Genomic DNA, 11,486 nt, shown 5'->3' on the forward strand with positions numbered 1-11,486 from the left:
ATTCTTCACATCCTCCAAACATAAAGACCTACCAAACTTCAATGTCCTAGTACTAAGCGAGAAGGAGAACATCAAGGAATTTATTACAGGAAGAATATGGACATCTGATAATGAAGGGGCAGGAAGAGTACAACTACAAAAATTCATCATTTTATTAAGCAAGCAAATTTCAGGGACTTATTTCTCTTATCCATTTCCTATCAATACTTCTTGTCAACTTTTTCTCTCCTCTTTCAAACAAAACCAGTCTTTCAACTTCACATGCAAAATTACAAAATCACAAAACTCCACAACTAAAAATCCTCACACAAACATCCCATACATCACATCACACATTCAGCATTCTATATCCCCCAATTTTCAAATCCACAATCCACAATCCCAACCAACATCAACAACAACCCAGCTTCCAAAAAGTTGTAGTTCCATAAACAACCCATCCCATCCCAAACCTCTCCTTCCCAACCCCTTTTCGGAACAACAATCCCCCATCTCCGAACCCTAGCGAACCAACTACAGCTCTTCAAAACACCTGATTTCAAATCTTTCCCCTCCTTGTTGCATATCTCAAAAGTTGATTATCTTAATTCCAAACCAGAGAGTTGTTTGATTCCTTCCATTAAGTTTTAAAATAAAGTCTCGAAAAAGTTGTGAGTAAGAAAAAGTTGATTTTTTTGAGATTTTTGAGATTTGGGAATTTTAAGTTTTTGGAAAGGAGGGGGGAGAGAAGAAGAGATGGGGGTTTGAGAAAAGTTGTTGGATTCATGGGGATTGTAAGGGTTCTGTTGGAATAGTTGATTGAGTTGGGGGATAAAGGGGGTTTGGAGGGGAAAAGGAGGAGATTTTTCGGGTAAGGGATTTTCTGTGAATAGAAGTAGAAGATTATGAGAACACATTTTCATTGTTCTTTTTTATTGAGATATAGTTCAAGGCTTTTAATTTATAAATGCAATATTTAATATACTCAAAAAGTTGAATGAATATAAAAAGCTGAATATCTCACGGAATTGTCCCCTCTTCTTTTTCAATATCCCTTTCTAATTCTCATTCAACCATTACTATCTTTTAAACTAACTCCCCCCTTACCACCCTTACCACCCTTCCTCTCTCTTTCCAACAAACAACAAACAATAAACATAAAATCCTCCAAACATCACTATTATCACCATCTCAAATTCTTCCTTACCCTCCTTTATCAACCAAACCCAAACCAAACAACTTCATCATACTTCAAACCCAAACCCAAACCTCACCTCACCTCACCTAAACCACCTCTCCTACCACAACAATCACCCTCCAATAAAGACCAATATCTCCCAAATCCCCATTTTCAACATTTCACGTTCATGAATATAAGAAAGATTAGTTCAATCCATGTCACGACAGAATCACTATTAACAAAATCCACTCATACGTGTAATCCAAAAGGAGCACTCATGATAATGTTGCACTCAATTTTATCACATTATATATATCCCAAACACAACTATCGTTGCTAGAGCTCGATTCAAATGTATGACCTCGCTCTATCAAGGGAGCGAGGACTCTGAGTGTACATGCATGAATAGAGCACATGTAATCATGGAGTCAAGATAAACATAAGTAGAACATATACTAAATTATCTGTATCATTACAACTAGCTAAAAAAAAGTACCCTAATATCATGTTCACCAGCAAATCTTCATTCGCATACATAAAAAGTGGTATCGTGTCATATCATACCACTCCAGCCAATTTTCCCTATTCTAGACATACCGCAGAATAACAAAATAAAACAAATAGAACTATATCGACAGATATGTTTGATAGACAGACGGACTTCTTTTCACCCGTCTGTCTATCCAGTTTCCCACTCATACCATGTATATGCCTTCCTATCCAATCCACCCCATTCCCAGTCCCCAAATGGTATAGAGCGTTACAGTACAATATGGTATAAGCTATCCGGCATCCAACTCCAGAAATCCAGACAGTCATTAGTGAAAGCGTAATAAATCAAGCAAGCGAATCCACTTCCTCCCTCTTACTGCACATATCCCCTCTCTCCTCGCCCTCATCCTCAGCTTCATCTTCTTCCTCCTCCAAAAATCCCAATCCACTATCAAATCTTCTCCTCTTCTTCTTCTCACTAGCTCCCACTCTACCACTTGATCTTCTTCTCGCCATTGTCGCATCTAGAAACTGACCTTTCTTGACAATCGGGGCTTTGATTTGCAAATTCCTTGTGAATTCTCCAGCTTCCGTCTCACTGGACTCATTCTCACTCTCCATGTATCCCTTTGCGGAATCCCCAATGCTCGCGATTTGTTTCAACAATCCATCAACTGCTTTCTTTCCTCTTCTCTTTTCCTTGCTGACTAGTCCCTTTAATTGTTCTGCGCAGTTCTCAAGATCTTCGTTTTCGGTCTTCAAATCCGAATTTTCTTGTCGCAAGTTCTCAACCGCCTTTTGAGTGTTCTTCAGAATATATGTTGTTCTCTCCAGTTCTTCCTGAAGCTCTGCTATTCTCTCATCGCGTTCTGTTAAATCCTCGCTGATTCGTCGATCTGAGAGAAGGATTTGTCCATCTTTCTCATTGAGAAGATCCCGGAGGTTGGCAGAAGTATTCAAAGCAGCCGTTAATCTTGTCGAAAGTTCGCCTACAATCATGTTCTTTCCTTCAAGCTCCATAGCAAATGCGTTTGCCCTGAAAATTTCGTGCTGCAGTTGATCGTCTAGGTTATGAATTCCACGTTTCAAATCATCCTCGACGACTTTGTGCTCCTTTTCGATTTTCTCGACGAGATTCTCCAACCCAGAGACCTCGCTTCGGTATCCATTCAGTGCGCTTTGGAGACGTGAGTTTGAAATTTCATTTTCGGCGAGTTCTTCACTCATTCTTGAAACAGCGGTTGTAACAGCGGATAACTCCTTTTGAACATCTTGCAAGGCATCAATACGAGCGGCCAGTTGTCGTCTAAGAATGACTTCTTGTGCATGATACTGATCGATGGTTTCATCTTGTTTTCTTGCTTCCTCGACTAAGGTCTTAAGACGTCCCAGTAACATACTCAAAAGTTTGTCATTTTCAAATCCTTCGGTTTCTTCTCCAGGATTAAGATATTCGTACTCGAGTCTTGCGTTGCGGAATTGTTCGACAACAATCTTGATGGTGGCTTCCGGGTCGGTGGAGAATCCTAACGAGGTTACATCGTTTGAGAGAGCATTGAATGATGCCTCCCTTTCAAGAGCTTGAGCTTGAGCAATAGTGAGAGTTGTGAGAATCGAATCAAGTGCTGAGTCGAGTGATGAGCTATCGTGAGATTGGTCAGATGGGATGTATGACATTAACTTTTGGAAAAGACGATATTCATGATCCTTATTCAGTGCCAAAGTGGAAGTAAGACTCTTGATCTCGGATTGCAAGTGAAGAATTTGAGCCTCGAGCTTTTGATTGAGAGGATCCGGGAAGTCGGCTTGTGTCGACATTGATGCATGGGAAGGCTTTTGTGAAGATGTATCAGCTATTGTGGCAGGTGGCGACGGAGGTGAAATATTGTGCGTGTTTGTCAGGCCATCGGAAGTGGAAAAGGGACGGTCAAAAGTTCCCATCCTATGTTCGTCATATGAAGAGTCGATCACCATGCCAGTATCATCGTCATGATCTCCGGCAACGCCCATACTGATACTGTGATCATCATCGTCATCGAAATCGAATGGATCCTGTGTTCCAGTTTGCCAGTCATGTTGAGCGTTCGAGCGTTCTTCCTTTTGCGATAACTCTGCTCTTAGCTCCTGAATCTCTTTTTCCATTTCCTGAAATCTTTCCATGATAACAGGGTTTGCACGAGTAGTTGTGCCTGCCTCGAGTCCTAATTGGCTTGTAACGTCATGTTCATCCTGGATACACTGTAATTCGTAATCCTTTTCCTCCAATTCCTTCTTGAGTCGAAATATTTCCGATTTTCTTGCTTTGGCCTCATGTTTCTTCTCCCAGTCAATGTTGTTGGTCTCCTCACTCAGTCGGTTCCTTTTCATACGCCTTGTAACTCTGCCATCCAACACTTGTCGCAGTGGGGCAAATTGTAATTCTCCGGAGAATGGCTCGTTGTCCTGCCGACGATCGAGTTGTCGCTTTACAGGTGCTGAGTGTCGACGGTTTGACCTCGCAGATGAGAGAGAAGATTTTCGAAGGAATGGTGTCAAGCCGCAAGAAGATTCGTGAAGAAGGTTTGAACCTGGGTCGGAATATCTTACCTTCTTCTTGGGTTTTCTTGATCTGGGTGTTGAGGGTAAAGGTATTGATACCTCGATCATAGACGGCGTAGAAGCTCGAGAATTTGATCGTGATTGTGTCTCTGGACCAATACAACTTCTTCTTTGTCTCCGTAAAGCAATAGGTTGATCAACCTCCATAGCCATGGCTACGTCGTTCTCCGCCATACCCTCGATGTATGGGTGTTTACCTTGATCAACAATTGATATGTTTGTTATCTCACTGAAAAGCAAGGTGAATACTGTACAGTGTGTTGCGTATCTGATTAACAAAATGCTCGAAGCTTCATAGAATCCAAAACAAACACACGAAGCAAGAACTTAAAGGCAACATGGGCTGAAATAATGTTAGAGAGAATGGGTCGAGTGAATTCGGGTCTGAATATAAAATGCGAAATCAAATCAAGATGAATTTAATTGTTTACATCCTACCGTATTTGGATTAGCGTCGTAGCTACTTCCTCTAATACCCCACCGTATCAAAAATTGGTTGGATGGCAGAGGGACAACGGGGCCAAATTGTATATGGACACGACAAAAAAGCATGATACAGTACAGTATACAGCATGGTGTGTTGACTCATGAGTGGAGAGTAAAAGGGTTCAAGGTAGGATGGCTGGATGGTGGTCTTTCGAGAACTCTTCCTTAATGGTGATGTTTGGCCGTTGCTGCAGGGCTGCAGCTGGATCCACGACATTAAGAGCATGGGGTACAAGCTTTCGACGACTCCACCGAAATTTCCAGATGTGCAATGTTGAATCCTTGCACAGAGATTTTGAAGGGTACTTCGATGTTGATGATATTGACGCCGTTGATACGCATACAGAGTAGGAAGAGGACGGAAGAGAAGAAAGATTCAGAAACAAGCTTGATTTCGTTGGTGGTGGTGGTTCATTATCCGGTCGGATAAACGTCGGAACATTGACACTCGCGAGATTCTGAACAACCTGATTGAGCAGCAACGGGAGGAGTCCGTTGGTGGGATGTTGCTTCCGTCGTGTCAAACTAAGTGGTTTGGGCGTACCTCCGTTGGCGTTGGGTATTTTCCTGCAAACATGACGTACGTTTGCTAAAATTCTACTTGAGCTGAACTTCCCGCTTTGGATCAAAAACGAAATGCCTTCATTGGTGTAATTCTTCGCATCGATGAGAAGTTTCTCTCCCATAGGGCTTCCGGTACAATCATCTAATCTCTTTTGGCCACATTCACAGATCCGCTGCATATACGTGCATCAATATCCAGATTCTAAGTTCTAATCTTCTGTTATTAGACTTTGCTAGAAACGAGGGTTAAACTTCTAAATCACATGTCGAAGTTGCTTTAGAAGAGTATACAGCATTTGTCGACACTAGTGCAGTGTACTTCAGTGATGGATGCCATCTCACTTCTGTGCACAAATATGGAGACGGTAGTTGTATTATTCTTTTTACTTTTGTTTTCTCCATGTTGCTTGAGGAGGAAGTTTCTCTAAGTTCGGGATTTCACATCCTTTATTATTATTTTTCATTTAATCTAACCCCCATGATACTTGGTATACGATTGCTGCTTCACCCAGATATATCTCTCCATCACTGCAAATATAACATTGGCACATTTTTTCCTGTTGCGGAAGTATGGAATTCGAAGAGAAAATATCATGGGTCAATGAATTAGTAAATGGTATGATTTGGTGTCAGCTCAATGTTTGTCACATACTCCTCTCTGAAAATCATAGGTAAATATCACCCCAATTCTGCCCAGTTAGCTCAATTACTCACCTTGAAGATTATTCAAATCCAACTGCCTTCAAAAATCCAACAATACATTTGTTACTCAATCCTCCAAATAATTGTTTTAATCCATCAGTAGATCCGGGACAAAAGGGCGTGTTACATTGACCATCGACAATTCCTCTTCGAGTCTGCTTCGAAATCCGTGATTTTCAAAAACGTGGCGATGTCACAAGATTTACCAGCATCTAGGCTAATACCACCTACCAGTTCAGGTTAGTCAGTGAGATGAGGCTGACGGCAGATTGATTCTCTCTTATCCTGGAATAAAACTTTCAACATCAAAATCGTACTTTAAAACTTCAATGATTGAAGTTGAATAGAACGATGACGGACACTGAAATGAACGACGTCTTTTCTGACCCTTCAATGGAGCCTCATGATCTGAGTCAACTACAGTATCATATCACCTTACGCGACTTTGGTGAAAAGGTGCAAAAAGCCGCTAATGCGGCCTATCCCAATGATCAAAAGAGTAAGTAATATCCAACACTCAACATCTAATAACTCTATGTGAACTATTGACTGACTCTACGTTCAAATCTCCTGGGAAATTTCGTTAACTTGAAGTGTTGTAGTCAAATACGCCCGAGTCTATGCTCTTCTCATATTATGGGAGGACGAAGACCCGCAATTGCCCGTTTCACTAGAAGTCCACGAATTAGGTGTTGTTTTAGCTTCCATTTACAAGTACGAAGTACAAATATATCGAATACCTAGCGGCGGAAGCCACAAAAAATTGAATCAAAAGATTTTGGACTTTGGTGAACTAGGTGGAGACAATAAGGAAGACCTGAAGATTGTTTATTATGGCGGGCATGGCATGCTAGCTCAAAACCGGCAGCCTTGTTGGGTGAGGTAAGTCATCAATAAACATTTCCTACGAGACACTACTAAGCTTCAATCTGGCACATACCGGTTTTCCAAAAAATTTCATATTTGAAAATGTTTTAGTCTGTGAAAAGCTCCGGTTTCGACCAGTGTGTCCAATTGTCTGGATGACATTCAGGCAGTGAGAGTTGTTGCTTTCTTGAAACCAAACGAAGTATCGAATTGTTCTGAGACATTGTTATTATATTGGGACTTGGATTTGTTTCGTACATTGAATTAGCGCTGGAGGTTCTTCTTAAATCTGTTACTACGGGAGTGTTGGATACCCTGCTTGAGAACTTTTCTATGATTTCCTCGTTAAACTAATACTTCATGTGCCTAGTCGTTCTGATTCCCGAGACCCTAGTTTCAGCATGGTGAAATGGGGCGGGATTCAAAATTCTTTGGAAGAAGCACAATCCGACGTTCTGCTCTTACTTGACTGTTGCTCTTCGGGCACCGCTAACACAGGAGATGGGTATGGAACTACAGAGCTTATTGCTGCTTGTGGCTTCAACGATGTTGCAAATGGCGTTGGGCGCCATTCATTCACCTATGCCTTGACAACAGAATTACGCCTGTTGAGCGCATATCCAAAATTTACTGCAGCGGTTCTGTACAATAGAATACTCTGCAGACTACAAAACTGGATGCCTGAAGGCAGAGAATTACAGAAAGCTCCACTTCATGTTGTTCTTACGCAAAATCAAGCTTTGCCATCCAGCATACAACTTTCAGTAAGCCCAAGGCCAAAGCCGGAGCCAATGTCTTTCCGGAGTCCTTCGCAATCACTGGGTTCGCCAAGTCCCGCTTCATTCGAGAGCAATGAAAGGACAGACTCTGACCAAGATTCTAATTTATCGCCGGTGTCAAGCCTCCTTTCTGCCGATGAGCAATTTCCGAGGATCTTACTAAGTGTGAGACTCAAAGAAGATCTGGCTCCAGAATTATCTGCCGATCTCTTTGCTGAATGGCTTCGCATGATGCCCGTTATTGCCAACTCTATTACCGTTGAAGCTGGATTCAGTAGTTTTTCAACAGTAATCTTGGTTTCCATGCCAACACCAGTATGGGTCTGCCTTGGAAGAGATCCGGCCTTTAATCTTGTGGGTATCATTAAGAAGAAGCCAAACATAAAACCAGTTTCTTCCCCAAGTCTTTCAACACTTGAAGTTGCTGAAAGCGGCAATTATCAGTCATTGAAGACAAAACAACAACCACCAGCCCGTATGAACAACGAATTGCGTCTTCCAGCCTACACAAAGCAAAACTCAATGCAAATACCATCTTCTTCCGACCGTGGCTTCGATCCCTACCCGTCTAGTTCGTCATATCATTATTCTACCGCTTCTGCTAAACCTTACACTCCTAGCCAAGACCCTTCAAAAAGTTCATCGAAAATGAGCATAGAAAGAGCAAAATATCGAGCCAAGAAGGAATTTGAACAGATTCTTGCATCTGCAATTGATGAAAGACCTATCGAGAAATCTAGGAGAGATGATCAGCTCACATAGATAATTGGGTTGCGAATTCTCATAACTTATCTTTCAAGAGTACAGATACCTTCGCGGATAGGCTTTCAACTATGGATGATGAAACTCGAGGATCCAGATGGGCAAATCTGCACAAAAACCTGGTAGCCACGCCCCCAGCTCCTCTCACTGAATCTTCCGTCAATGATACTGCCCCCAACCTTGAATTTGATTGCCACTATATTGGCTGTGGTAGGTTTTTTGTACGCCAAGATAAACTTAATGATCATATGAAGAGACACGGAGCTCCACTTGAAAGTACGCTGGAACCATTAGGAATTTATTCGAATAAAGAAGAGTTTATGAAGCATCTGCAAATAGACCATGAAACATTTGCACTGATGGAAGCAAGATTCCTTGCTCGGCCATTTACAAAGTGACCCAACTGGATCGCACAGTGGTTTCTTTGCCGCAGAATCTTGAAAATATTGCAAAGGAACAGGAATGTGGATGATACAAATAACACCCCCTTGCCCGGTGTTTCCTCGCGATACTCTCGCTCGCAACCCTCACTATATCCGACCGATGTGAATAATCAAGGCTCGGATCCCCCACACTATACAAACGATATGAATTACCTTCGCACGTATCCCGAGACATGTGAGACCGGTACGAATAGTGATTATAGGGAGGGTACGAATCAGGATTATAAGGCCAATACGAATCAGGATTATATGGGCAGTACAAAAAGCAGGCCTAACCCGAAACACCATTGAAGAGTCGTGGGTGATGCTTAGAACTTTAACGGATCAACTACAAATGACTTTACCCATTTCATAACGACAAGCAAAGATGAGAGAGAAAGTTCCGGGATATGAGAACCAACACAACATAACCATAGGGCTTGTATTTTGGATTTCTAGTGGTGCATCAGAAGCCCGGGCAGTCCTATGTTCACGTACCTATACTATCCAGTAACTAAGTACGAACTGTCATTTAGGAGCCTTAGGAGGTTCATCTATACGAATTTATAATTAGAACTGAGTACTTACAACACAGACGAACTTATTCGTAAGGACCTCAGGCTTTCGATCATAGATTCTTGGATGCTACCAGCAATTAGTTCTGAAATTGAATTTAGTGGGGACTAATTGAAGAACAATCTAATACAGAAGCTTCAGAAAACTAATGGGTGACGCAAGAACATGCTAGTTGATAAAGAGGAATCAATCTCGGAAGCGAAATAGGGGCAGGAGCGCTAAATTCATAAAAAATTGGCGAGACACTAACCACTGGATCTCGGATTTTTGTATCATTCAACAATGTCGTAGCACTGTCCTACAGATATTATATAGAATCGGAGTAATTACTATAAGATATCAAGTTATTGCCATAAGCATTAAATGATTGACGGGATGGTATGTCCAGCCTTTTTGAGGAACAGAGAGAATGCTGGCAAAATTGACATCTGGATTCTGGAAAAACATTTCAACGTCCTCTTGAGGCTTTAAAGATGAGCATGAATTGCATGGATTAATATGATCTAGGCGAAGTACCTGAGATTCATCTAAAACCAGCCTCCCATTAATCATACTTATACGGAAAAATAGTCTTCTATGGATAACCCACCCCCACTTTCCCCATAAAGATTCACCCCACCTCCTCGAAATCAGGCTGAAGACACATTTACCCCTCCTTCCTCATATGACCTCACTAATTTTCTTCTCGTCAAGGAAATCTCTATTTACATCATCTTGAATTTTTCACCCTCATCTAAAGCCTCCATCCTTCAACTATCAAAACGAAAATATCAAAATGCCTCTCGAAGCAGATTTCGAATTTCTCCCTTTGGGAGCCATCATCCAAAGCTTCCTCGTCCCCACAAAAGACAAATCGGTGAATATTGTCCAATCATTTCCAACCGCAGAGCTATATCAAAAATACAACCAGCCGTTTTTTGGTGAAACGATCGGAAGAGTCGCGAATCGAATCGCTAATGCGAAAATCAATTCTTTGAATGGAAAATCTTATACTCTTGCGCAGAATAATGGAGTGAATGCTTTACATGGTGGTGTAAAGGGATGGGGTAAACGTGTTTGGGAAGGCCCGAAGTTGGTGGGTTTGAGAGAGATTCCGGGAGTGGAGGGATTGGAGGGGGGTGAGAGTGTGCAGTTTACGTTGAGGGATGAGGATGGTGAGGAAGGTTATCCCGGAACGTTGGATGTTAGTGTGGTTTATACTACTGGAAAACAAAAGGTCGATGGTAAGGAAGTCAGAGTGTTGGGTATGGAATATGAGGTCAAGTTGGTGGATGATGGAAAGGGAGTTGAAGAGACAGTCGTCAATGTCACCAATCATTCGTGAGTAGTCTTTATTTAAATCCGACTATTCTTAGCTTCTCGGGAGAGAGATAATTGATGTCATAACAGGTATTTCAACCTTACTGGCAAATCGACAATTGAAGGTACACAAGTCACATTATGTACCAACGACTACCTACCAGTCGACGATGGAGGTATTCCTACTTCTGGACCAAAGCCATATGAGAGCATTACAGCTAATAAGGAATTTACATTGGGACCTGAGGAACCAAATGTTGATGATTGTTTCATCGTGGATGCAAAATCCGAATCTACTCCCCTCGATACGCGATCTTCGCCTCTCGCGACATTAGTCAAGGCTTCTCACCCAGAAACTGGTATCCATCTGGAAGTCTTGAGTACCGAACCTGCATTCCAATTCTATACTGGAAAATACATCGACGTACCAGCAGTTGAGGGACTTGAGGCTAGAGGAGCTAGAAGTGGATTCTGTGTCGAGCCAAGTCGATACGTTAATGCAATTAACGAGGCGAAATGGAGAGGACAAGTATTGCTCAAGAAGGGACAAGTTTATGGAAGTAGGGTTGTTTATAAGGGATGGTCCGAAGTTTAAACAGTGGAACGGATGCGCTCGATATCATTGGGAGGATTTTTTGAAGCAACATTGCACGGCCAAAAGTTAGTAGTTGACTCGTTCCTGACTTGAGTGTTCATTAGCAAAATACCATAGCATTTAATGATTCCATCCCGAGTCAGATCTAGCGGCATGCATGACATGTGAAGAATCCGGTGAAACTT

General features: G+C 41.9%; 5 protein-coding genes across 5 annotated transcripts; 3 read left to right on the top strand and 2 right to left on the bottom strand.

The window, feature by feature from the left end:
• Positions 1–1,996: 1,996 nt before the first annotated feature.
• EAE98_011019 (uncharacterized protein) lies at positions 1,997–4,423 on the bottom strand (the record flags this gene model as incomplete). The annotated part of the gene is made up of 1 exon (XM_038958641.1): positions 1,997–4,423. The coding sequence occupies one exon, from the start codon at positions 4,421–4,423 to the stop codon at positions 1,997–1,999; it is 2,427 nt and encodes an 808-aa protein (XP_038805006.1).
• Positions 4,424–4,857: 434 nt separating this feature from the next.
• Positions 4,858–5,478, bottom strand: EAE98_011020 (uncharacterized protein; the record flags this gene model as incomplete). The annotated part of the gene is made up of 1 exon (XM_038958642.1): positions 4,858–5,478. The coding sequence occupies one exon, from the start codon at positions 5,476–5,478 to the stop codon at positions 4,858–4,860; it is 621 nt and encodes a 206-aa protein (XP_038805007.1).
• Positions 5,479–6,352: 874 nt separating this feature from the next.
• Positions 6,353–8,409, top strand: EAE98_011021 (uncharacterized protein; the record flags this gene model as incomplete). Its single annotated transcript, XM_038958643.1, has 3 exons — positions 6,353–6,500; positions 6,604–6,883; positions 7,239–8,409. 3 exons carry the CDS (start codon positions 6,353–6,355, stop codon positions 8,407–8,409), a joined length of 1,599 nt encoding a protein of 532 aa, XP_038805008.1.
• Positions 8,410–8,480: 71 nt separating this feature from the next.
• Positions 8,481–8,807, top strand: EAE98_011022 (uncharacterized protein; the record flags this gene model as incomplete). Its single annotated transcript, XM_038958644.1, has 1 exon — positions 8,481–8,807. The coding sequence occupies one exon, from the start codon at positions 8,481–8,483 to the stop codon at positions 8,805–8,807; it is 327 nt and encodes a 108-aa protein (XP_038805009.1).
• A 1,296-nt stretch (positions 8,808–10,103) lies between these two features.
• Positions 10,104–11,442, top strand: EAE98_011023 (uncharacterized protein). Its single transcript, XM_038958645.1, has 2 exons — positions 10,104–10,727; positions 10,797–11,442. The coding sequence occupies exons 1-2, from the start codon at positions 10,183–10,185 to the stop codon at positions 11,299–11,301; spliced, it is 1,050 nt and encodes a 349-aa protein (XP_038805010.1). The 5' UTR covers positions 10,104–10,182; the 3' UTR covers positions 11,302–11,442.
• Positions 11,443–11,486: the final 44 nt, after the last annotated feature.

Source organism: Botrytis deweyae (genome assembly GCF_014898535.1).
Source record: "Botrytis deweyae strain B1 chromosome Unknown BDEW_043, whole genome shotgun sequence".
Classification (NCBI taxonomy): Eukaryota; Fungi; Ascomycota; class Leotiomycetes; order Helotiales; family Sclerotiniaceae; genus Botrytis; species Botrytis deweyae.